Source organism: Prunus dulcis, chromosome 5, assembly GCF_902201215.1.
Source record: "Prunus dulcis chromosome 5, ALMONDv2, whole genome shotgun sequence".
Classification (NCBI taxonomy): Eukaryota; Viridiplantae; Streptophyta; class Magnoliopsida; order Rosales; family Rosaceae; genus Prunus; species Prunus dulcis.
This window is the reverse complement of record NC_047654.1, coordinates 6,059,613-6,087,229: the sequence shown is the minus strand read 5'-3', so window position 1 is coordinate 6,087,229 and position 27,617 is coordinate 6,059,613. Positions and strand designations below refer to the sequence as shown.

The following is a 27,617-nucleotide window of genomic DNA, read 5'->3' as shown; positions in this document are numbered from 1 at the left end:
CTAGGAGCCGGGGGCAGGGTGTTTAGTTGAATTTCGTTTTATTCAGCAGTTTATTAATTTAATCTTTCGGGATAATCAGGCACCAGGAGCTCGACAGAAGTGTAAAAGAGACCTTCGAGGGGTCGAAGTAGCTCGGACCATCTGTGAGTTGACATTCTTTCATAAATCAGATTTTATGGATGATTTGATTCGATTTTATATAAATAAGTTTATAAGTGATTTTACTTTAATTTATATAAGAGAGTTTTGATAAATGAGTTTCTTCGAGTAAATTTCCTTATTTGATCTTGAGTAAGTTTTATTATGGTTCCGAACACGATTATTACAGTAATAGTTCTATAAGTTGGTGCTGCTTATTTACCAGTTAGAAAAACAGAGTTTGAGTTTCGAATCAGTTGAGACCGCAGCACGACTTGAGTTTTACAGTTATTATTCAGATATTTCTTTTTTAAAGGAATTTATTTTAAAACCATCTCGTACCCATTTTCTTTGGTGATTACCCAGAGTTGGACCGATGTCTACGGACATCCAGTCTGATTTCAGTTCAGTCAGTGCACTTGACTTTGCCTCACGAGTTTCGGGGACGCTCGGACCGTGAGTGCCAGGATTTGCGGCTCGGCAGACTTGGTGTCCCGAGACCTGCCAGGATTGCGGCTCGGCTGACTCTGTGTCCCCGAGACCTGCCAGGATTGCGGATCAGGCTGACTACGGTCCCCTGCATCCTGCCAGAGCGACTCGAGCTGACTTGGTGTCACCGAGGAATCTGCCGGCGGGACAGGCTGATCATAGTCCCCTGATTTCGCCAGTTTGCGGCTCGGGTAGCCTGTGTGACGCCCGAGACCTGCCAGGGAATTGACGGAAATGACAGGGGTACGAACTGGTAGTATTTTCAAAAGATTTTGAGTTTCTTTTATTTAATTATGATTTTCAGCTATTTTAAATCAGCTTTTCTGATTTTTCAAGCATAGATACTTTTATCTTTGTTCAGTATGCAAGGTTTGAGCATAGAACTTTTTATACACGTTTAATTTCAGCACTTTTATGAGAGCTTTGATTTCAGTGGTTTAGTATGAAACTTTAAAGCTTGATTATGACTGAGATAGAATGCCTTGAGTTGAATATACTTGGCGTAGAAAGTACGTATTCAGTTTTATTTAGCTAAATTTCCTATTTTACAATGGGGGATATTATGTTTATGATAATTGTTTTGAAGAACATTATTTTTGTCCACTCACATTTTCAAACTGTTTTTCGCCCCCAGGCCATAGAGGTACGCGGGATCCACCACCGGGCTAGTCAGAGCTTCCGCACCACCAAGTAAGGTAGAATTGTAGAAAATCCTTTAAACCTTGAGAACTTGAGAATATGCTCTGATATCCAGTTGAAAATTTGGAGATTAGAATTGAATTGATTACTGGAAACATTCTGGCTGTTGGGTGAAATATTTGAAATTGTTTGACAGGTGAAAAATTTTGGGATTGGTCAAAATACAGAGGAGACTCTGCCGAATTTTCGGCAGAAGTCTAAGGAAATTTAAAGAGAAGTTGAAGTAAGAAGGGTAAAAAGGTCAATTGTGCCCGACATTCGCCAGACGTTGGACACGCACAGGACTTGGCTCGAATTCCAAAGTGGAAATTGGGTCGGGTCCTGTCAATACTTGTCTTATTTCATATTTGTACTCTTATTTCAATATTTTGTACTACATCCTTAAAGGTAACCGAATGGGGAGATAAGGTCGTTCCAGAAGAACACCATGTAAATGATCATTCTAGAAGAATGGCTTGTATCACTCCGATATGTATCCATGAATTATTAATGCAAATTTTACAGATTGCAAGTGGAATACATTAATGATACACTGCATAGATTAAAATCTCATAAGAACAGAACATGGGTATAGCAGTGATCAATATGATGCACGCCTGTTGCGTAGCAAATGATATGGATTGAAGTCCCGGACGGACAATTCTTTAACATGTCAATATTGATACAGATGCACGCCTAATGCGTAGCAAATTATATGGGTTAAAGTCCTAAAAATTAATTGACATGTATGTATTAATCTGTGGCATGCCTGCAGCATGACAGATATATGGGTTCTAAATGTTCCAACTCCCTAAATGGAGATTATCCACGCCCTATTGTAAAATAACGTTCCATCATTGGAGGTTATGATCCACATTATCACATAGTTCATCTGATAAGAGATGTCTGTCTGGAAAGAGACAATAAAAGCCCCCTGAAGTGGCTTGGGTGCCCAAAAGCAAGGAAATGCTTATAATTGATGCATGCGCATGCACATGAGAGTGGTGGGATCATGAATTGATGAATGACAATTTTTAGTTTTGGAGTAGCTACTCAAATCATCAATGGGCTGTGTTGATTGGAACCACGTTCTATTATTAAATGTCGACAATATCATTGGCCAAAATGGAATGAGGTAATACCATTATAGATGAGAATGAACGTGAAAGAACAAACTCATAGTACGAACCCCAAAAGATGTTAATACTAAAAGTTATACTTGGGTGTTCGGAATAAAATGGAATATACCCACTTTGTATGACACAATGTTTCTGGTGGAAACAAGGAATGTTGGGTTTCTCCATATTTACAGATTCAATTGTGCCCCCTTACTGCACATTTATGGAGACCAACACGTTATCTTTAAGGGTTATTAAATGCACAGAGCATATCGCCCGAAGGGATTCCCTAAAGATGTATAAATAGCTGGGTTAAAGCTATATAATGTGTCATAAAGTTTAATCCATTTAAACAAAATCCTTGAAAGGATTGAAATTGCATGAAGCAAGTCCCTGAAGGACATGTGCCTGAAGCATAAAACGTGTACTCAATTCTAAATATGCATAAATTGCCTCAGTAAGTACATTAATTATAATATGTTTTGCAACACATTAAAACTCTTGAAGAGTTCAAGAAATACTTGTCTGGGCCTGAAGATCGAGCATTATGCCAATGAGATTCTTGCTTATACTAAGAAGCTGTTGAAGTATTTTTATGTGGATTATCCGTTGGGCACTTAAATAATTTTCCGGAAGTATACTGGACCGGATATTATATTTTCCATATAGAGATAGCTCACTGGAAATATATTTACTTACCCAACTATGTGAATAGTTGATGGCTACATCCTCCACTCACTCTGAAAGATTCTCGCTCTAAAAGATAGTCATGAAGACATCAGGGGGAGCATCTAGAAGTATGCTACACTGATTACTGTGATCTTCTTCCACCCATAAGTTTTCTACCTCACTGGGTTTCTCTCCAAGCAAGTCTTTAATGATGCAACTGACATATCATTTGTGGTCTCCAAGGGGGAGTGTTGTAAAGTCAAGAATGTGGAGCCCAAAATGGTAATGATAATGCTTGCCAACACCCACGTGAAGCCAAAGAAAAATGAATAAGCAGCCACAAAATTCTACCTATAAATAAGGCTTTCCCCCTTTCTATGCAAGACACACGACTATCAGAGAAGGAAGAGAGAGAGCTCAAAGAGAAAGAGGAGAAGGAAGAAATAGGGAGAGTGAGTGGAAAGAAAAGATAGCAGAGAGAAATTCTCCAAGAGAGAAAAATCAGTGAGCCACATATATTGCAAACACTAAAGTTGTAGCCCTATTATTTTACATAGTGGAAAAGTTACTGTTGCTACTCTCCAAGGATGTAGGCATAGCCGAACCTCGTTAAATGTCGTGTCTCATCTACTTTACGTGCAGCTCAATATTCGCACATATTCCAGTTATTTTATAACAATAATATAATAATATAAAATATAAAACTTAGTCGGTACAATCACTTTAATAAGATGAGGTGGACCCTTTTGCTAACGAAGATATGCTAGACAATTGTTATCCAGATCTTTATGGTGGGTCTTAGTAATATTCTGTCTGATAAGAAGACAATTTGTATTTATTGTAATTTTACGTTTTCCTGTTGCTTTAGCTTTACTTTTTCTCTGGTTAAAGCAAGATCCTCCTGCTTTAACTCTGCTTTAACTTTACTTTTGCAAAAGTTTATATATACCTCATCAAAAAATTAATATATATATATACACATATATATACACATATATATACACTAAACGGGGAAAGTTTGGGTTGGGGATTAAAATACCATCCTCATCTCTCCCCAAACACCATATCTAAAAAATTCTCTGTACCCATCCCCATACCCGTTTTATGTCCTTCATACTCGACTCATTAGGGTCGAATCCCCACGAAGACCTCACCGTGTACGAGCTAAGATAAGAGCATGATTGTATCACATGCGACGCACGTGAGAAAAAGATAAAACAGATGAGGCTACCTCTGTCGTCGTCCCATCCACCAATCCATCATCCATCATCCATCATCCATCCACACTTCCATTACCTCTACTCTCTCTCTCTCTCTCTCTCTCTCTCAATCTTCATTTCCCAGAACCCTAATTCCCAAATCATGGCCTCCAAAGCCCTGCCTCAGGTATTCTCTGTCTCAACGCGTATGTTGCGTGTGTTTGTGTGTGTGTTTTAGCAATGTCTGGAGTGAAAATTGATGAATTTGTGGTTTGCAGGCTCTGATAACAATGCCAATAAACCCTACCCATCACCCGCCGGTAAAGCTTGGGTTTTCCGCTTCCTTCTCTCGTCGTTCTTCTTCTAATTCCGCCCGGGTCTCGCTCTCTAGGGTTTCGTCGAGCTCATTTGGGTCCAGCTTCTGTCCCATCGTCGCTGCAATGTCGAGACTGGACTTTGTTGTGAGAGCAGATTCGAGCACTGAAGGTGAAGCTGAAGCAGCTGGAAGTGAAGAGGCCTCGGAGGCCATCGTAGAAGCTGAAGCTGAACCAGTTGTGGAGTCTGAGCCTGAAGAGCCGAAGACGCCCAGAAAGTCTCGGGTTAAGCTTGGAGACATAATGGGGGTACGTTATTTATTTTCTCTCTTTTGCTGCCTAAGCCTTGTTTGGCTGGTGAGAAAATGCAGGAAATAAGAATGACATCAAAGTTGTGTTGAGTTCTGTTCTCCCTCAGAAGATTACTAGGAATGTAGTTTCAGAAAATACATAAATAAATAAAGTGGGATGTCAAAATATGCATCTTTCACTGGCTTATCTGAATGTAGGATTAAACAGGCCACTGTGACTAAAGCTGAAACAAACCTTTCTTAATTTGCTCGTCATTTGTTTTTTCGTCATTCAATCCTATGATAAGTGATTGTTAAAATTGAAATTTAATTTTGATCAAAATTCTTCTGCTTGGTTAGATATTAAACAAGAGGGCAGTTGAGGCAGCAGTGCAAGAAAGGCCAGTTCCGGATATTAGAACTGGAGACGTTGTGCAAATCAAACTGGTAATAGTGTTTCTGCTAACTTTCTCTTGCAGATTTTAATACCATTCGGAAGTGAATCTTTTGTGATTCTTTTTCTGTGTGACTTACAGGAAGTTCCTGAAAATAAGCGTAGGTTGTCTGTTTATAAAGGCATTGTCATTTCAAGACAAAATGCTGGCATTCACACAACCATTCGGATTCGGAGGATTATTGCTGGAATAGGGGTTGAGATTGTGTTCCCGCTGTAAGTTTTCTTTTGTGTATTACTAGTTCAGCTTGATTTTGCTAGAGCATATATATTTATCATGTCTATGGTTCAATAACCTTTCACAAATAAATAGTTGGGCTTTATGTGATTCCCTTGATTCTGATGACATGACTCTTATGAACTTAAGATGGAGAATTGTAGAAGCATGTATGAGCTGGGAGGATGTTGAGCAAGCAAACTTACACTAGTTGTGTGATTGGATTCCTCCCATCCACAACCACCTGAAAATGGTTTATTTTTAGTGTATTTCGTATTTAATAAAAGAAACGGGAAAAGAAAATTCTCCAGCAGAATGTGTCAGTTTTCTTACTGTGTTTGATTTTTGATAATGATGTTCAGGCTCCAATTAAAGTTCTTAAGCTTACTGGCTATTTCTCACCCCCTAAAGCCTTCATTCAAGTTTGAAAGGCAAAGAATATTTGATATCTTCTTTACTCATTATTTCAGGTACTCACCAAACATTAAGGAGCTAAAGGTACTGAGCCACAGGAAGGTTAGGAGGGCAAGGCTATACTATTTGAGAGACAAGCTTCCAAGGTTCTCAACTTTCAAATGAGAAATAGTACACGGCTCTTGTTTGGTTGTTTTCACTGTCAGAGGAGTCCCCGGAATACTCACATTGTAAGAACTATTATACCCTGGAATCCATTAATCTGATAGGCGTATCAGTTCTCTCCAATTTTTTGTTGTATCTATTTTTTTTTTTTTTTTTTTTCTGTTGTTTCAGTTCATAATTAATTAGGAAAAAAAATGTTTCCAACAACTGCGACATCAAGCTTCCAGTAATGCATGTATTTTATGTTTCCTTCCCTGCTGGATTTCTTCCCTATTAGGTAAAACTAAACCTCCCTACCAAACTTAAGTTTGGAGATATAAACATCTGTGTACTTGGATGAGAGGCAAAAATACAGCTTTGTTTCAAGAAAATGTCTTAAATCATTTTTTAGGGCAGGGTTTCCAAATTTCATGGTAAAGCATCATTTTACCAGGAAGTTGCTTCATTCTTTCTGTCATGGGAAGCATTATACCTTCATATTTTATATAGGTTGGGATGTAATGATTCGTATAAAATAAAATAAAAATATTGCCTTAGAGAGATTATATGACGTCATGTTAGTGGCCGCTTCCAAGGGGAAATTTCTACACAAGCCCAATATTGGTGGATCAGCCTGGACGGTACTGAATTGGGCTTTGAATAATGTCCCATAAAGTCCCAAACTTAAGGCCCATTTGGTTCGCTGATTGTACTTCTTGGGATTTAACTTTCCATGTCTAATCTAATCCCATGACATGAGAATTAAGGATGTTCATTCTCATTTTTGGAAACGTTGGAAAATGAGGAACATGATGACATTTATCTATTCCTATGTATGGTTTTGTGCAGTATTAGGATTGAAAAATTGTTCCATTTTCCAACTCCCTTAACTTTTTTTATTAAAAAGAAAGAAATACAAAAAGTTTTTCTTAGGGTAAAACATGGTATTTTAAAAATAGAAGAGTGGTATGTTAGTCATACAAATTTACATTGAATGCTTTTCCAGGTGGGGGAAAAAAAATTCCCAAGCTCAACCAAGGGTATGAAATCCCCTTACATGGGAAGTCCATATCCATGAGTTCTAAATTGCATTCCCAAGAGTGTACTTACCAAACATGGGAAGGAAATTTCAAACTCATTTTCAAGCTCATAAATCTCGAATCAAACAAATCCTTATAAATTTAGACTTATTTTGTTTAAAAAGTAGGACTACTGTCCAATTTAAGGAGTCCAATCTCCTCTTATATAAGAGCGCTAGAAGTGGAATGTAACACTAGTCCAATTTAATTGGAATATCTATGTCTTGTTTAGGCCACCAAATGTGTATATCATAATAGTATCTATATCAAAGAGATTGTAATGAGAGGTCCTTAACGGCCAAATTGAACTCCTCAACATAGCCTCTCATTATAGAAGCTCATGTATCTATATTATAACAAGTATTACCACACTTTGGAAAAAGTCAAAGGAGAGAGAAATTTTTTAAAAGAAGCCAAAATGGACAAAATCTTATTTATTTTTGGATTTTCTAAAGAATCATCTACATTTGTATATCTTTAGTTTGAAAGTTGAGAGGTTTTTCTGTCTTTTTTTAAAAAAGTTTTGGCTTTTTCCAAAAATGAAAGTTTTTTTATGACTAAAACCTAAATTTACTTTCAAATTTTGGCCTATTATTTGGACAATTTATTTATAATATGTAAAACAGTTAGGTGTATACAACAACATCATTCGGTGAATATATTTGTTAAGCCGCTTTATTGGTTTATGATTCTGCACTGGTCAATAGTTTATGATTCTTTCCTTATATAGCTACAAACACATGCATTGCTATATTGATTCTTGTCAGCTGATTAGATTAGATCAGCCTTCTGTTGTTTTTTGGTTATCTTCCAAGACAAGAAATTAAATCGCTTCAAAATCTGGAGTGTCATTTTCATATAAGTTAGATACAACACAATAATAGGAATATTAAAAAAAAAAGTATTCAATAAATTATACCAATCTCCCTTACCTTAAGAATCATTTCATCAGTAATCTTCAAAAATATGATAAAATAAAAGTTTATCCGACCCTAGTTAGTATTTTCCTGTATTATACACGTGCGTATAAAAAATTCATTTAAATATACTTCTGATTCCTTACGCATATGAAAAACTCACTAAAATACACGTTTTTTAAAATCAAACGTAACAATACATATGATTTTTTGTTCTTTTTCATTTTTCTTCCCCAGTACAGGCAATTAGGGCACACATTTTTTTATGGCACAACCACTTGTTATTTATTGTTTATTCTTGTTGAACTTTTGTGATCGATCAATAGTAAAGTATTATGATACATAAATGTCAATTTGCCCTATTTTCATGATAAATTTTAGAGATATTTAGTGATATACCCATTTCTAGCACTAATATTATAAATAAACCCTACACAATTGAATTCCTATAAACAAACCCAAAAAAAACCCAAAAAATGATAGCTAGCCTTATTGAATTTAATATTGATTATTAAATTACTTTGATGCCCTATTGAGTGCTTTGGGTATTTTTATGAGATTTTGGGGTTGGGCTTGTTTTAAGAAATTGATGGCAGTTTTGTAATTTATAAGAAGTTAAAAGCTTTTTTGTTATGTTGTAAATGGGCTTTGGGTGTGTTTCCAAAGTCCATTTTATATAGGGTATTTTTATAATTTGGGCCCCCATATTGGGTATAATAGTGAATCTCCCTAAATTTTATAATTCTTTAATAACCGTGTTTAATTTGTTATCTTCTCTTATCAACAATAGAAGGGAAGCATTTACCTGATTTTAAAATAATAATAATAAGGTCAGAACAGGTCCAAAATGGTTATCAGTTTCCTACCTTACCTACGCTTTAATTACATTCGGATGGTAGAAATTGTTTTGCATACAAGGGACGGTGTGATTATGTGACAGTGAGACAACCCAACTTTTAATCTGAAACTTCAAGGTATAGAGACATTTAACCCACGAGCAAAAGTAAAAGAATAATTAAGATAAAGTAGAAGCATCACCTATTACAAATCATGTTGATAGTAATTAAATGACTAAATAAGTTTCAATTTAGTTATTTTTAACTAGATTTTTCCATTTTGATTCAATTTAGTAAAGTCTTATTAATAAGAGAACAAACATCAAAAAAATTCTTCCAACATATTTTTTTGAAGTTGAACAATGTGTTTGATTTGATATTTATTCATATTTTGTACTTTTTCGTGTTATATTTGGATGTAATGTGACTTTGTTTGATTTATAAAATTTTATTTACATTTTTGTTTTATGAGAAAATAGGCTTATAATACATCTTTTTTATAATAAAAAATATATATTTAATCTAGCCCTTTCACGTAACATAATATTATTAGCTGAAAATAATAAAACAGTGTCATTCTGTGACAGTGACACCTAAGGTTTTTCCTACCAATGAGCTACTACCCCAAACGCATTCGCATTCAATATATGATGTGGGCGGGATAGATTTTTGTTTTCTTTTCTTGTAGATTTTTGGTCCGACCTTAAATTAAGGGGATTGGAAAAGCGGAGGGGACACGTCAACCTACCATTTTTATCATTTTGAGCGACACGTCAGAGGGTCCCACATCCAGTCTCTTATTAGAGACAGGTTTTATGCTGCGCACTCCCTCACTCAAAAGCGTCTCCTGCCTGTCCTTTCCTCCTCAGCGTCGTCGTCTCTCTCACTTTTGAAGCGGGCGTCACCACTCCCTTCCTACTGACACATGTCCTTCACTCTCTCTCTCTCTCTCTCTACCTCTGTCCCTCTCGTTGAAATTCGAAGCTTAAATTAGGAGGTGGAGTTTGGTTTCTTTCTTCCTCGGTTGGTCTTGAAGATCGCTCGGACCCGAACCCGATCTTGGTGGCTGAATATTCGAAGCAGAGAAGGTTGGCAATTGGACCGAGCAATCCGTACCTCCTCCTCTACGTACGTTCTACCATGTGTTAGTCTCCAATTCAATTTCTCTCTTTCTTTCTCTCACGAACACAAACACATTTTCTTTCACAATTCAATTAATTTGCACCTTCTCTCTTCTTCCTTTTCTTCTTCTTCTCCTTCTTCTCTCTCTCTCTCTCTCTCTCTCTCTCTCTCTCTCTCTTTGTGAGTCATGTACTAGCAGAGGCGTTAATTCTGTGTTTCTCTCTCTACGTTTTTCTGAGCTAGGGTTTGTTCTGGTAATGTGAATGGCAGGGTTTGAGATTGTTTGGTGAATTTTTGGGAAAAAAGAAAAAGAAAATAAAGGAAATTGTTGCATCTTTGGCGGTGGGCCATCATGAGTGCTGGTGGTGGTAATCAGATGATCTCTGTTGTTCCGGATGAGCTCAAATTCCAATGTATTCTCTCTCTCTCTCTCTCTCTCTCTCTCTCTCTCTCTCTCCCTCCCCCCTTATCTATTTGCACACACACAGGCTTTGGGTAACCAAAAGGGGATGCAGTTGAATTATGGTGGGAAATTGTTCTTGAAAAATAATTATAGAGATTGTTTTTTGGAGAATTTGAGGATAGTCAAGGAAAAGTAGGAATTTCTTTGATAATGGTTTTTTGTTTTTAGTGAATTGAAGGGAAGAAACCATCATTGTTACTGTTTTTTAAAGTTCAAATTAAATTATTCGACTAGTTTAATAGCTCGGCAAGGTTTATGATCTAGAAGCAAAGCTAATTAGGCCACATATAATTTCTTATATCTTATATTGATGGTAGATATGTGGTTGAAATGATTGTCTTATATTGATGGGGGTGGGTGCCAAGGCAAGGTGGAATGTGATCAAAGATGATTGCATACGAAACATATTGAAGTCAAACGTGTATTAAGTTCAAAGTTGAGGGAGAATTAGTTTAACTGCTATAATATAGATGTGTTTATGACTTCAAATCAGACACTCGTTCTTTTGTATTTAATTTTATTTTGCTTCTCTTGTTGGGTATTCCAGGGCCTCTGGATTTGTATCGTTTAGGTTTTTGAGCTCCACTTGGTAACCTTTTCTTAATTCACATCCACGCTCTTTAAGCCAAGTGAAATTTTATTAATAATTGCTGAATGGCTTTATATCACCTCCACGATACAACCTAGATTTTGGTGGGAATCTTGGTTTATTGGGTATTTGTTTCTCTTGCTTATAGAAAGCTTTTGAAGGTAACCATGTATAAAGAGTGGGATTACTCCCTCAAGTCTCTGGACTCCATGGCCGCCTTAGCAGTTGTACTCCTTTAGGTCTCTGGGCTATGGTGTAGTTATTCAGAATAGGTAATATATGTAATGGCAACTAGTGATTATATCACTAAGAGTTCTTGTTAAATTTGGAAGCCATATAAGAATAGCTGAGTAGGGAATTGTTAAAAACAAGTGTAAATACACAATGTGATGAATACACTATAAACAACTTGAATTACTAGTGCTAGCATTGGACAACATGAACCCACTTACTTGACCCGAGTTTTCAAACTTATCTTTTGCGTGTGCATGTATATGTATAGAAAAGACATGCTTATGCCTACACCAATGCATATGATAATTGATGCCAACACTACTCTGGTTGGTCTTTGGAATGGTTAAAATTCAAAGAATTCTGACTAATAGGGTGTAATCTGATAAACACATTGGGCCATCACATGATTTTGATTGTAGTGCCACATCTGGGCAGGTTCTTTTCAAAGTCTGGCTTAAAAAATTTCTTCTTTCCGTGTATAATATTGTTAGATAAAGTACTAATGGACTTATAATTTTGACATTCATTGTTCAGTTGAGCTGGAGAAGCAAAGCTTTTGTGATCTAAAAGTTGTCAACAACACAGAACACCATGTTGCTTTTAAGGTACCAATTCTGTTGGTGAATGTATTTATGATTTTTGTTGCTGAGCGTGTATTTTTCTTTTGTCCAATCTGGAAATTGCTAGTGCATGTTCTTTGGTTTCATTGTTACAATTTTCATTATCTTTTTTATTCTCTTTTTTCTAGGTTAAAACCACTTCACCTAAGAAGTACTTTGTACGACCCAACACTGGTGTTATACAGGCTTGGGACTCATGTGTCATCAGAGGTGCTACTCATTATGTTATTACAAATTTTCATTTTTATTGTTCTAATTTTATTATCACCACCTCAATTGTATGAAACTTTTGACCCGCCCCAGAAATCATATCCCGGTGCTTTATCTTACTTTTTAATGAGCAAATTAGCTAAGTGGTGATTTGTGGATTCTTAGGCAATATATTTATTTTCAAATGGCAAGTTTTGAATCTAAGTCTACACTCTCTGGCTTTGGCCAATCCTAAGAATGTAATTGTTTGTACATTCTCTATTAGTTTTATTATATTCTCCTTTATTTCTTTAAAAGCTTTTGTAATAATGGCTTCCAACTAACTGCTGGGTCTGCAGTTACCCTCCAAGCCCAACGAGAATATCCTCCAGATATGCAGTGCAAAGATAAATTTCTCCTACAGAGTACAACAGTGCCTCCAAATACTGATGTTGATGACCTCCCGCAAGATACTGTAAGAGTTTTAAATTGGGCACTATTCTTTCTGTTTGACTTGCTTAATTTATCATTTTGAAATAACAATGACATTGGAAAAGCACTTTAATGTTTCATCCAGTTCACCAAGGAAAGTGGAAGGGCATTAGAGGAGTGCAAGCTTAGAGTTGTGTATATGACTCCTGGTTTAGCTCAAGGAACCTCAGAAGATGAAGCTTTGAGGAGCTCCATGAGCGGTCTTGATACTAATTCAGTGAGTGTTGTTGTACTTTCCTTGTGGTGTTTTCTAGAACATGTTTGTCTTTTTGTGTAACAATGCAATCATGCTTGTGCATGTTATAGTTCTGGTTTTCTGAGGGTAGTTATTCATTCCACTACTTCACAAACTTAATCCAAGAATGTATTGTGTGTTACATTCTGCAATAGAATGCGTAATTAGAAACTCCAATTTGGGACTTTGATTAATAGTGGTCTATGAATATAGCGAGTGATTTAGTATAGAAATCATGTGTACGATTTGAACGTGTATTTAGAATCATAATAAGATAACAAAAGGATTCTAGGAAGAGACTCCAATTGCCAGAACCCAGCGGTGTGTTTCCATTTGTTTAGTTTACCTTCTTTCATGCATACTGAAAACTTGTAAAAGTCCATTATAAAATGTCTTGGTAGGCTCATTACAGTAATTCATTGTATATTTGAATTCTTGTCATATTCCTACTCTTTAATATTTCTTTTACATGTAGAATCAGGCTTTCCAGCGCCTGAAGGATGAAAGAGATGCAGCTGTTAGACAAACACAGCAACTTCAACAGGAACTGGTCAGTGTATAGTTGTTCTTCTGCTTTCTCAACACACACGCATACAAAAAGACTCAAGTAGTTAAGTAGCTTATCCTAGATCGTTTGCTCTTTTTCTGATATTTAAAGTTAGTGCTTTAATCCTAACCATGGAAATGTTATAATCTTGGATATAAGGATCCACGATTAGCTATACACAAATGTAATCCAACATTGAGAAAAATTTGTCACAACCATATAAAGCAGGAAGAAAAGGACTTTTATTAGGTGACCTCAGGAGTTTCTGGAAAAAAGTTGAATAGGAGTTTTTTGTGGCTAATTAAATCACAGAACAGTACAACATTACAACATTACTAGAAGTTAAGGACCTGGTATCTGAAATAACATAATCTCTCTGTATTGGGAGTTCGACTTCTCATTTTTTCCTATTTTCAACAGGGCATTTAGAGCCTCCATTGTGGATGCTCCAACTACTTACAGCTCTCACCAACTGACATTCTCTGGTTTTTTTCACCACAGGATATACTGAAGAGGCGAAGATTTCGGAAAGGTGACCCAGGCTTCTCCTTCACCTTTGCAATTTTTGTGGGACTCATTGGACTCATGGTTGGCTTCCTCTTGAACCTTTCATTATCTTCACCATCTACAGAATGACTTCACGTTTATTCAGGACATCAGGAAATATTTTCTTGACAAATTCATTGTATAATTTCTTTATCTTCTGTTTGATGGAAACTTTACTTAACTTCCTTTTTTTGTATATTGATGATGATTGTTGCAAATTTGCATCGTGATTAGTTGATTTATTGAATATGTTCTATTTCACCATCTTGTTCTATCCTTAGTGTGCCAACGAATTCTTTTATATTCAAATTTTAAACGGTGCAACATTTTTGACATTTCTGGGGAGCTGCTTCCCGTCTGGCAAATTCGTTTGCAGCTTGAAAGCACCTCGTCTACTTTGAGGGGTCCTGAGGGTGCATGACGCTTTCTAGTGTGAGAGTCAATGTGACCCGTATGGGTCACACTTCTCACTGGCTGATAAAGCATCATGCACCCACGCGAAATTAACGATGGCCTTTTCCTTTCTACTTTTAGAGCATGTCCACTCCAAAAGGCCAAGGCTAAGGCAAGGGCAAGGAAAGGGCTGTTACTATTCACGCGAATAGTGGCAGCCTTGTCTTTTTTGGTTCCATCCCAAAAGGTTAGGACTAAGGCAATTACTATTAATTGTACTTTATTTCCTATTTTTTTTATACTTTAAACTATTAATTTTGATAAGCTTTTCAGATAATATTTTCAGTTGCCACGTGTCACTATTTATTATAAAGTTATCACCTAAAATTTCAGATAACATTTTCGGATAAGATTTTTAGTTGCCACGTGTCCATCATTTTTCAGAAAAGATTTTCTGATAAGAATCTCGGTTGCCAAATTGGAAATGCAAAAAAAAAAAAAGTGTATGCAAAAAAAAAAGAAATAGAACATGCAATTAAAAAAAAAAGTTAAATTAAATTGATTAAAATGGCAATTAGAAATATTTTACCTCATTGGATAGATTTTGACCACTTCGAATGTTCTCCTTTGCTTTTGTCAAGGCATTTCTCCATTTTCCTAACTTTCTATTCAAAAAAATTCATCTACTAGACAAGGCCATTTCGGTCCGAATAGAACCTGATCTTTGACAAAATTCTACATGAATTTTGCTCAACATATGAGAGAACTTCATGTCATTGCCCGTGACAGGGCAATGACTAACGTTCACCCAAGACTGACACAACGCAATATCTTTCTGAGCTGTCCACGCTTCTCCGGCTTCAACAGAAGATGTCATTTATTTTTTGATACAAATGGAAAGTAGTAGAAAAATGTGAATGAAAAGTAAAAAATATTGGAAGGAGAAGAGGTTGTATGAAGATTTGGTGTGGAAAGTGAATAAAATTGTTAGGTATTTATAGGGAAAAAATCCTGAATTTTTTCAAAATTTTTTGCATTTTTTTTAGCCAAAAAAATAGGACCGTCGGATTTCTGGAAAATTAAAAAAATCAGAGAGTCCGGGAAGCGCCACGTGGCGTCTTCTTGTTGGGTTCTGTCAACACTGATGTCGCACTGACGTCATTGAACGGAAGTCAATTTTTTTTACCATTGGAGGGTGAAACTCACGTGCCAACAGTAAGAAAAAATTTAGATTTACGCTCGCTGACGTCACCGCCTTCGGGTTGAAGCCCAGGCAAGATCTGCCATTGGGCTTGCTCGGGCTGGTGGGACCTAGGGCTTGCCCGGGCTGCTTCTCCTGCGCTGGAGGTCCAAACCCCACTTGGGGGGCCTCTTGCCCTGGCAAAATGGGCTGCGGTGGAGGTGGCCTTACAATGCCCTCAAATTTATGAGGGCAATTCGAAGTTGGGTGTGGAAATAGTGGGGGCTAATACCAGTGAAAGTTTGAAGGAAGTAATTCATATTCAGGTTTTTTCGCCAAAGTTAGGAAGGGGAATGGGGATACTCGCACAGAAGAGTACCATTGGGATTTGATTTGAACTCAGAATTACTTGAGAGCATACCAAAAGCGTGGGTCAATTCAACTCACACTCCATTAGTAGAAATTCAGATTGAGTTGAGAGGATTTAAGTTGGTCATTATCAATATCTAGCTTTTAATTGAGAGAATGCAATACTTTGTTGAATGGAAAGTGGCTTTTAAATAGCCTTTACAAAACAGAAAGCAGAGGAACACGACCCCATGACTAATCCCATGACTAACAATCCCTGAAGTCAAGGGATCCTCCTAAAGAATAATTCAAACCTTATCTACTTCCTTATAACAAGGTTTATTTCAACTAAAACTAAACAACTTTAACAAATAGTAAATAACAACTTTTCACCCTCCCGTAAATTGAAAGGCAATAAAGCTTTCAATTTAAAGACAAACTTGAACAGATCCCCAGCAATTTCCGCATCTTTACGAATGCCTCCAACTTTAATGGCTTAGTTAGGATATCAGCAACCTGCATATTGCTTGGACAATGCTCTAACTCAATTACTTCATTTTTGACAAGATCTCGAAGAAAATGGAATCTGACATCAATGTGCTTGCTCCTCCCATGCATTACTGGATTTCTGGACAGCTTAATAGCAGAGCTATTGTCACAGAAAATCACAATAGGCTTATCTTGTTTAAAGCACAGTTCTTCTAGCAACCTCCTTAGCCAAACAGCTTGACAAGCACTTGAAGTTGCAGCTATGAATTCAGCTTCTGTTGTAGAGAGAGTGACAACTGGTTGTTTTTTCGATGACCAAGAGACAGCTGCTGAACTTAGCATGAATACATATCCAGATGTACTTTTCCTATCATCAAGATCACCTGCATAGTCACTGTCGCTGAATCCCATTAGCTCATCCCCAGCTTCCTTCTTGTTTATAGTTTCCTTCTTGTAGAATAGACCAAGGTCTGTTGTTCCTTTCAAATAGCGAAGCACTCTCTTAGCTGTCTGATAATGAAGTTCAGTAGGTGATTCCATGTACCTACTAATAAGGCTCACAGCAAACATCAGATCAGGTCTGGTAGCAGTTAAGTACATTAGGCTTCCCACTATTTGCTTGAAGTGAGTGCTATCGACTTCTCTTCCTCCCACATCCTTGTTAAGCTTTGTTCCTGGAACTATAGGATTTTGGACAGAATTGCAATCTTCCATGTGAAATCTTTTGAGAATTTCCTCAGCATATTTCTTCTGTCCAATAAAGACCCCATTGCTTGTTTGCTTCACTTCAATTCCAAGAAAATAGTGCATTTTTCCCAAGTCTGTCATCTCAAATTCTTCCAACATGGACTTCTTGAATTCTTTGAACATATCTTCATTATTTCCTGTGAAAATTAGATCATCCACATAAAGGCATACAATAAGAATCTCACATTCTTTACCATGCTTGACAAACAAAGTGTGCTCGTATGGGCACTTGGTGAATCCAGCTTTCAAGAAGTGTGACTCTATACGACTATATCAAGCTCTTGGAGCCTGCTTTAGTCCGTATAGAGCCCTTTTTAATATGTAGACCTTCTGTTCTTTCCCTCTTTGCACATATCAGGGGGTTGATCGATGAACACTCTTTCATTGAGTTCTCCATATAAAAATGCAGACTTCACATCAAGTTGATAGATTGACCAATCATTTTGTGCAGCTAAGGATATAACCAAGCGTATGGTATCATGACGAACCACAGGGGCAAATACTTCTGAATAATCAATACCATACTCTTGGGTATAACCTTTAGCTACTAACCTGGCCTTGTACTTGTCAATCTCTCCATTTTCTTTGAATTTGGTCTTGAATATCCACTTCACTCCCACTGTTTTTTCTCCTTCAGGCAAGTCAATCAACTCCCACGTATCATTCCTTTCAATAGCTTGTATCTCCAAGTCCATGGCTTTTCTCCACTTTGAACTCTTCACAGCATCATCAAAAGCAGTGCGATCATTCCCACCAGTCAAAGCAATTTGAGCAATGTTCTCATTATCTGAGAGCTCATTACCGCTCACATAATCTGTCATCCAACCAGGGGGTCTTCTCTGCCTTAATAAATTTGGTGAAGCTTCAGTAATTCTTGGTGAATTGTGTCCAACAGGTTCATCTTCTACTTCTCTAGATGTGACTTCTTCAACACCATTCATTGTTTCAATTTCTTCAAGATCAACACCAGCTCTCTTTTCTTGTTTGTTGTTCCAGTCCCAACCATTAGCTTCATCAAATACCACATCTCTACTGATTATGATCTTTTGAGTCTCTGGATTGTACAGTCTATAGGCCTTTGACTCTTCACTGACTCCAAGCATCACACATTTTGTGCTCTTATCATCAAGCTTGGTTCTTAGATTGTCTGGAGTGTGAACATAAGCCAGACAACCAAAAACCTTAAAATAATTCACTTGAGGTTTTTTGCTACTCCATGCCTCCTCTGGTGTTACACTCTTCACAGCATGAGTAGGACATCTATTTAAGATGTGGGAGCTCCAATTCACAGCTTCGGGCCAAAATTTCTTTGGCACCTTCATTCTTGCTAGCATGCTCCTTACCATGTTCATAATGGTACGATTTTTCCTCTCGGCCACACCGTTTTGTTGTGGTGAGTAAGCTGCAGTTAATTGCCTGTGTATACCATTCTTCTCACATAAATGAACAAAATCATTGGAAGTAAATTCTCCACCCCTATCAGTTCGAAGAGCTTTAATAAATACACCAGTTTCTTTTTCAACAGAGGCTTTAAATTTCTTGAAAACTACTAGAGCTTCAGACTTCTCAGTAAGGAAATATATCCATATTTTCCTACTAAAATCATCAGTAAAGGTTATGAAATACCTTTTCTTGCTGTTGGAGATTGGGTTGACAGGTCCACATATGTCAGAATGCACCAATTCAAGTATTCGTGTGGCTCTCCAATTGCTCTCCTTAGGAAATGGCTCACGATGTTGCTTTCCCACCATACATTCTTCACAAACTCTTGAAGGAACTTGCAGCAGAGGAAGACCTTTCACCATATTTTTTTGTTGGAGTGCTTTAAGACCATTGAAGTTTAGATGTCCAAATCTGAAGTGCCACAACCACGTGTCCTCTTCTATTGTGGATTTGTAACACATTTGCTTCTCAGCTGCTGATTCAGTTTTGAGTGTAAACATGCGGTTGGAAGTCATATCAGCTTGAATGATCAAACCCTTGTCAGGATGATGAATCTGACAAGAGTTCTTTTGAATCAAAACGACAATTCCTTTTTCTTGCAACTGACCAAGACTGATCAGATTGCTTTTTAACTCAGGAACATAAAATACCTCAGTTATACAGTGCTTCACTCCATTGACTTCAATCCTTATGTTGCCTTTTCCCATGACACGAAGACTGGAGTTGTTTCCAAGCTTCACATTATCCCTGAAAGATTCATCCATATTCGAAAACAACTTCTTACTCCCACTCATGTGATTGCTGCATCCAGAGTCCAAGTACCAGGTGCTGCTCATTTGATCACCTTCGTCTTCAACATATGCCATCAGCAACATTTCTTCCTCAGTCTCAGCCACATTAGCCTTGTACTCCTTCTCCTTCTGAGGACATTCATACTGAAAATGTCCAAGTTCGTGACAGTGGTAGCACTCCACAGTTGATTTGTCAAATGAACCTTCTCGACCTCTCCCTCTTCCATGACCTCTGAGACTGCCTCGACCTCTTCCTTTTCCTGGTGAATAATTCTCTTGACTAACCTTTAGAGCTTGCTCTTCCATTTCATGACAAGTCATCCTTTGTTTATGTACCAGCAGACTACTTTGCAGTTCATCAATTGAAAGGGCATCAATATCTTTTGACTCTTCAATTGAACATACAACATAGTTGTATTTAGGTGTTATAGACCTGAGAATCTTCTCAATCACGGTGACATCTTCCATTCTATCTCCATGTATCCTCATTTTCTTTGCAACAGTCAATGTTCGAGCAAAAATAGTCAGTGACTGTTTCTCCATTCTTCATTTGCAACATCTCGAACTCTTTGCGAAGAGCTTGTAGTTGTGCACGTTTGACTCTAGCCGTGCCTTGATACTTTTTCTTCAAGGAATCCCAGATATCCTTTGCCATATCCTTCTTCAGAATTGTCTCCAATATAGCTCGATTAATGGCTTGAAACAAGTAATTCTTGGCCTTCAAGTCTTTGAGCTTTTGATCCTCTACGGTTTTGAGTTGAGCTTCTGTCAACACCGTTCCTCCTGCATATGCTGTGATTCCATTCTCCACGAGACTACAGTATTCTTTACGAGACTCCAGTATTCTTTAGATCTCAAAAAATTCTCCATTAACATGCTCTAATGATCATAGTGACTATCGAAGCGTGGGATTGATGGTTGAACAAAGCTGCTTCCTTCAGTCGACATTGATACTTACTACGGCAAGAGTTGTTGCTTTTCTTTGCTCTTCAGGCCCCAATTTGGAGCTCTGATACCATAAACGAAGTTGAAGTTCCACCCCAAAACCAATTGGTAATGGGGGGAGTAACTCAACTCCTTATGAGCCCTTACTAGGTTTCTCAACTTTCCAATGTGGGACTCTTTACCTTCACATTCTCACTCGCCCCCGCACGTGTGGCGAATTTTCAAGCCTAACACGTGGACAACACATTTTAGGTGACGTTGAGCACGTGTGGTTTGGGCTTTCACACGTGGGCTAACCCGCTCTGATACCAATTGTCAATATCTAGCTTTTAATTGAGAGAATGCAATACTTTGTTGAATGGAAAGTGGCTTTTAAATAGCCTTTACAAAACAGAAAGCAGAGGAACACGACCCCATGACTAATCCCATGACTAACAATCCCTGAAGTCAAGGAATCCTCCTAACGAAAAATTCAAATCTTATCTACTTCCTTATAACAAGGTTTATTTCAACTGAAACTAAACAACTTTAACAAATAGTAAATAACAACTTTTCAGTCATTAATGGTATTTGGAGAATCAAGCATGCTTGTGTAGGAAAATTTTGTGGTGCCTCGGCTGTACTGGTACAGCCAATCATCTAAGGGTACATATTTCATTTTAAAAATTAAGGGTTGAGATTGAATGACTTGATGACTTGTTCACTCCTTTCTTATCAAAGAGCACGTGAAATACACGTGACTGAGAAAACAAATGAAAAAGCTTTGAAGAACGCGAGGAAGACATCGCGTGCATTGGGAGCTGCTTCATCTTTGCAATATCTCTCTCTCTCTCTCTCTCTCAAATCCAATCCTCATGTTTGTCCCCAAGTCAGAATTTGAGCATCTCCTCTCTGCCGACGCCGCGATGCAAGAACCATCGGAGAGGAGACAAAGTGGGGTGATTCAGTCGAGTTCGATGGGGGTGGTGTGAAAGGCCTTTATTTGGGTAGAAATTCAACGACTTAGTATTGAATCTGGAGTGAGGATGTCTGTGTTGCAGAGCCTTTGATGGGAGAAAAAATTCAACGCCTTGGACTGAATCTTGGTGATTTTTTTTTTCCCCTCTTTTAATAATTTTTAATATTTTAATATTTTCTCTTAATTTCATCACAGCATCAGACCCACTGTGATCCTTTCTCCATCAAACCCATGTAATTTTCGTTTTATGGAGGATTTGTTTTCTTCCATGTATGAGGTTATGGATTTGTGCTTCAAAATAAGGTATGAAATTTTGAACAATCAGGTTGTTGATTTTCTTTAAAGTCTTGGATTCTTGAATTTTCTTCCTACTTTTTTTTTTTTTCAATTTGAGATTTGTTTTATTACTCAAGAACTCTGGTCATGATGAATCCAATTGGAGTTTTCGGGCTTGTTAGTGGAGAACTGAGGCTGTGATCAAAAGAGAAAGATGAGTTCTTTAACTGAGAAACCTCATAACTGGTTTTGGTTTTGGCTATATTATTTCTTATGTGCAATTGCATATAATTTTTGTGCAATTGCATACAGTTTATGCAATTTTTGACCCCCTGTATGCAATTAGCGATAGTGTGATGTTTAAAGAAACGTTTGACTTGAATGCTATGTCATTGAGTTATTTACCCATTAACAATCTAGTAACAATTGAGGTTTCGTTCATTGAGTATGTTGCGTTCATTTGATAAATTTAAATGTTGGTATGTTTGGTAAGAAAAAATAAGAGTTCACGAGAAAGAAGAAGACATGATTTTTTTTATTTTTTATTTTTTAAGTGAAGTGTCTTGGGTTGCCATTACCATTTCAAAGACTGTATTGCTAAATCTGTAAGTGTATGGTTTAAATGTGATGTTCATGATTGATATTGGTTGTTGTGATTGCCGTAACTGCTATATATTGGTTGCTCTGGCTAAGGATTCAGGAAAAGAGCAGTTAAGACAAGTGCATTTTTGTTACACTGAAATATGTGTTTTGAGATACCATCACAGTGTTTGAATAATCTCTCTCTACCCTCCCTCTCATTTGCAGAAAGGGGTATGCTCACTTGGACTTTTCATGCATACTTGGTGAGATTCTCACCTTCTTCTGAGAGCCTAATATTTAGGGGCTAACATTTGTGTACTCTACAAGTTATAAATTGAGCTAAACGAATTACAAAATATTTTAGGTGAAGTGTTTTCTTTGTTTATGTTTCTTTTTTGAGATCTTATTTCTTATTTATGTGACATGTAGTCTTGGTTAGAGAACATAGATGATATCACATATAATTTTCTATAGCTTTTAGGTAGTAGTAGATTATCTGTATTGTCATGCAAATGAACACACACAAAAAAGAGGCACTCTAGCCAAAAAGAGGAAATTTGGTGATCTTTGCATACGTTATAAGAGTGTGAGCCAATGAGCCTTCTAGTAAAAACGAAAGAAGTTAAAAACCAAAAGAAGGGCGGAATGCAATTACATATTGTAAACTAAGAATTGCAAACAGATGTTACAAAATTGCATACATATATATGCAATTGCATATTGTAAAATTAGAATTGCACATAAATGCTACGAGATTGCATACAAGTATATGAACGAAAAAACTTAAAAACCAAAAGAAGGGCGGAATGCAATTGCATATTATAAACTAATAATTGCAAACAGACGTTATGAAATTGCGTGTATATATATGCAATTGCATATTGTAAAATGAGATTGCACATAGATGCTACAAGATTGCATACAGGCATATTCATATGGATACTGTAAATTGAGAATTGCACACGTGCTATCAAATATGCGATATATGCCCACAAAAACCATTAACATGGTTAAATTGTTGATTTAGTCCTTGAACTTGTATCCAATTTTCAATTTATCGCATGACATTTTTTTAGTAATATTACGGATATGAATTTTCTTTATTGCCAATGTCTCCCCTGCCGTTTAATTCCCTAACATTTCGTCCAATCTGTCATTAAATATGAGGGCACATTGATCATTTCATACGTTAAACATAATTGAATTATGTAAAATAAAATAATATGAAAGGATATTAAATATATGCCTTAAAGCCAAACATGTGATATTGCGTTCTTTTTTGGATATTTCACCATCATTTATGGGCAAAATCGTTGTTTTCATCTATGTTATTTAGTCTACAATCATAACAGCACAACAATCCTTGGAATATGATTCGTTTGTGGGCTAAGCAATGAGATTGGATATAAGAAGACTTCTCATATTTCCACTTCACTTCGTGGTCATATATTATCAATTGGGCATTGATCATAATTGAAAATGTCTAATTTTCTTTTTCGTCAATTCAATGTGACTCAATCAATCGACCATTAAGTAATAATTTTTGTTGAAAGCTTTTAAATTTATATTTGTACCAACAATCATATGTTTGATTTTATTGAATTTTTTTTAAATTAACAATATAGGAATAATTGGAGATAATCAACAAAGTTCAATTTTATTCTCAATACTTCATTGGGTTAAATTAGTAGTAAATCATGAAAGTTATATTCAGTAATTTATGCCCAACAAACCTACCTAAAGAACGCTAAGCGACTCGTTCGTCGGGGAAATAATGTTGTTCGTTGACCAAATTACCCAACGAACTCCTTGATTTACTCAACAAAAAAGGTATTTTACTTCGAAGACGCAAGGGGAGCGCTTGGTGATTAAAGCTTGTCGTTCCCCGAGAAATTGGACTAACTAAAATATTTTATCAAACAAACGCGCTATTTTTTCACTTGAACGCATGAGGTGCGTTCGTTGAATAAAGTTGGTCGTTTCCCGGGAAATTGGACCAACTAACTTACTTTTTCAAACAAATGGGCTATTTGTTCATGCGAACGCAGGGGTTGTATTCATTGAGTAAAGGTACCCATTTCTCGTTCCTCAGAAAAATGGGTCAAACCAACTTACTGTTTTAAACAAACGGACTATTTGTTCACGCAAACACAGAGGTTGCATTCATTGAGTAAAGTTGTATGTTTCCCGAAAAAATAGACCCAACTAACTTACTTTTTCAAACAAACATGCTATGTGTTCATGCGAATGCAAAGGTTGCGTTGGTTGAGTAAAGTTGCTCGTTCATCGGAAAAATGGGCCTATTATCGAAATTACGTAGTAATGGACATTGTTATGTAGCACAAATGATTTTCCAAAAGATCCCGAATTTCGTAAAACACAATGTGATTAACCCTAATATTGAATAATAGACATATGGTCATAATAAAGTATTTGCTTGGTTTTCTTTGTCTTTGCGGTATACATTAATTAAGTTTGTGTTTTTAAGGTATGTTTAGTTTGCACACAAGCCGGTTTGCATTTGCATTTCACACATGCAATTGCATGACGATGATGCAATGCAAGAGTGACTGTGCGCAAACCCCTAATAAGGAAAAATGGATCATGTTTTTTTGTACATGCATAATTAGACCTATTTTTTGAACTATAAATCGAAGGGCGAAATGAACCGAAATACAGAGCATGAGAAACGGTAAGGGGCAATAAGCCGAACATATTAAAAGATCTTTGCAAAGTCCATATGGACACAAATCATGCGGAACATGGTTACATATTAAAAGATCTTTGCAAAGTCCAGCCAACTAACGTTTTCAAACAAACGAAGGTTTTGTTCACACAAACGAAAGGATTGCGTTCGTTGAGAAACGTAACCCGTTGGCCGATAAAATTTCCCCAACCACCTTACTTTTTCAAACAAACGCGGTGTTTGTTCTAGCGAACGCAAGCGTTGCGTTCGTTCAGTAAAGTTACCCGTTCCCCGAAAAATGGGCCCAACCAACTTATTTTTGCCAACAAACGGGTAGTTTGTTCAATCGAACGCAAAGGTTTGCTTTCGTTCAGAAATACTCGACGTTCCGCCGAAAAAGAGGGCCAACAATCTTACTTGTTCAAATCAACATGGTATTTATTCACATGAACGCAATATGTGCGTTACTTGAGAAAAGTTACTCGTTCGTTGAAAACATGCCACAACCACCTTACTTTTTCAAACAAACGAGGTATTTTTTCACACAAACGCAACAGGTGCGTTCGTTGAGGAAAGTTTTCTATTCGCCGAAAAAATATATCCAACCAACTTACTTTTTCAAACAAACGGGGAATTTGTTCAAACGAACGTAAGGGTTTGCTTTCGTTCAAAAATACTCGACGTTCCGCCGAAAAAGAAGGCCAACATAGTTACTTTTTAAACCAACAGGGTATTTGTTCAAACGAACGTAATACGTGCGTTCTTGGAGAAAAGTTACCCGTTCGCCGAAAACATGCCCCAACCACCTTACTTTTTCAAACAAACGCGTTATTTTTTCACACCAATGCAACAGGTGCGTTCGTTGAGGAAAGTTTTCTGTTCACCGAAAAAATATACCCAACCAACTTACTTTTTCAAACAAACGGGCTATTTGTTCATGTAAACGCAGGGGTTGCGTTCATTGAGTAAAGTTGCTTGTTCTTCTAAAAAATGAGCCAAACTAACTTAATTTTTCAAACAAACGGGCTATTTGTTCATGTAAATGCAAGGGTTGCGTTTGTCGAGTAAAGTTGCCCGTTCCCCGAAAAAATGGGCCAAACTAACTTACTTTTTTAAACAAACGGGCTATTTGTTCAGGCAAACGCAGGGCTTGCGTTCGTTGAATAAAGTTGTTCGTTCCCTTGAAAAATGGGCCCAACTAACTTACTTTTTAAAACAAACGGGCTATTTATTCATGCGAACGCAGGGGTTGCATTCGTTGAGTAAAGTTGTTCGTTCCCTTGAAAAATAGGCCAAACTAACTTACTTTTTCAAACAAACGGGCTATTTGTTCATGTGAATGCAGAGGTTGCATTCGTTGAGTAAAGTTGCCCGTTCCCCGGAAAAATGGGCCAAACTAACTTACTTTTTCAAACAAACGGCTATTTGTTCACATAAATGCAGGGGTTGCGTTCGTTGTGTAAAGTTGCTCGTTCCCCGGAAAAATGGGCCCAACTAACTTACTTTTTCAAGAAAACAGGTTATTTGTTCACGCGAATGCAGGGGTTGCGTTCGTTGAGTAAAGTTCCCCGTTCCCCCAAAACATGGCCAAACTAACTTACTTTTTTCAAACAAACGGACTATTTGTTCATATAAACGCAGGGGTTTCGTTCGTTGAATAAAGTTGCTCGTTCTCCAGAAAAATTGGCCCAACTAACTTACTTTTTCAAACAAACGGGCTATTTCTTCACGCGAACGCAGGGGTGATGTTTGTTAAGTAAAGTTGCCTGTTCCCCGAAAAAATAGACCAAACTAACTTAATTTTTCAAACAAACGGGGTTCATGTAAACGCAGAGGTTGCATTTGTTGAGTAAATTTGCCCATTCCCCACAAAAATGGGCTCAACTAACTTACGTTTTCAAACAAACAGGCTATTTGTTCCCGTTCGTTGAGTAAAGTTGCCCGTTCCCCGGAAAAATGGGCCAAATGAACTTACTTTTTCAAACAAACGGGATATTTATTCATGCGAACACAAGGAGTGCGTTTGTAGAGTAAAGTTGCCCGTTCCTCAGGAAAATGGACCCCACTAACTTTCTTTTTCAAACAAACGCACTATTTTTTCACGCGAACGCAAGGGTTGCGTTCGTTGAGTATGTTGCGTTCATTTGATAAAGTTAAATGTTGGTATGTTCGGTAAGAAAAAATAAGAGTTCTTGAGAAAGAAGAAGATATGATTTTTTATTTTTTATGTTGTTTTGTTTTGTTTTGAGTTGAAGAAATTATTATTATTATTATTTTTTAAAGAAAAAGCGTATGGGTGTGATACATACTATTGTTAATTTAATTGGATCTTTTCCCTTATATTTTTCACATGCTTCTTTTTTAAAACTATTTAAAATTTTGTTCTTAAAATTTTTCACGTAAGCCTTGTACCAAGGGATATGCACTAGAAACCAACTCCACTAAATAAATTTTTGTGTCAATTTGTTGCACGTTGGAGTATATATACAGTTGTTATAATATTAATATAAATTATGTAAAATAAAAAAATTTAGGGGGTCCTCAAAAATCAGGGGCCCTGTGCATTGGAGCCACTTGCACTATTTCAGGGCCGCCCTTTCTTACTAGTTGGGTTAATCTTAACTATCTCATATATGGGAAGATAGTAGGGAGCTCAAGAGAGACCTATGTGCACTATGTTCTAACATGGCTTACAAACTGCTCGGGTTACGTGACTTGGTATGACTATTGTATGAATCTAGATGGTTGTTCCTCATTGTTTGAACCTCATTGGAGCTCTTCATTTA

General features: G+C 36.9%; 2 protein-coding genes across 5 annotated transcripts; both read left to right on the top strand.

Moving 5' to 3' along the window:
• The first annotated feature begins 4,122 nt into the window (after nucleotides 1-4,122).
• On the top strand, nucleotides 4,123-6,398 carry LOC117627400 (50S ribosomal protein L19, chloroplastic). The gene is made up of 5 exons (XM_034359483.1): nucleotides 4,123-4,478; nucleotides 4,570-4,914; nucleotides 5,256-5,342; nucleotides 5,432-5,565; nucleotides 6,037-6,398. Exons 1-5 carry the CDS (start codon nucleotides 4,314-4,316, stop codon nucleotides 6,143-6,145), a joined length of 840 nt encoding a protein of 279 aa, XP_034215374.1. The 5' UTR covers nucleotides 4,123-4,313; the 3' UTR covers nucleotides 6,146-6,398.
• A 3,406-nt stretch (nucleotides 6,399-9,804) lies between these two features.
• LOC117627398 (vesicle-associated protein 2-1) lies at nucleotides 9,805-14,257 on the top strand. 4 transcript variants are annotated; one of them, XM_034359481.1, is made up of 8 exons: nucleotides 9,805-10,084; nucleotides 10,349-10,491; nucleotides 11,899-11,969; nucleotides 12,113-12,194; nucleotides 12,533-12,648; nucleotides 12,751-12,882; nucleotides 13,382-13,450; nucleotides 13,949-14,254. In XM_034359481.1, the coding sequence occupies exons 2-8, from the start codon at nucleotides 10,431-10,433 to the stop codon at nucleotides 14,081-14,083; spliced, it is 666 nt and encodes a 221-aa protein (XP_034215372.1). In that variant the 5' UTR covers nucleotides 9,805-10,084; nucleotides 10,349-10,430; the 3' UTR covers nucleotides 14,084-14,254. The 4 variants fall into 4 exon arrangements, with proteins under 4 accessions (XP_034215372.1, XP_034215373.1, XP_034215370.1 ...); XM_034359482.1 differs by having other exon boundaries at nucleotides 13,376-13,510; nucleotides 13,949-14,059; XM_034359479.1 differs by having other exon boundaries at nucleotides 9,807-10,084; nucleotides 13,376-13,450; nucleotides 13,949-14,257.
• The last annotated feature ends 13,360 nt before the right edge of the window (nucleotides 14,258-27,617 follow it).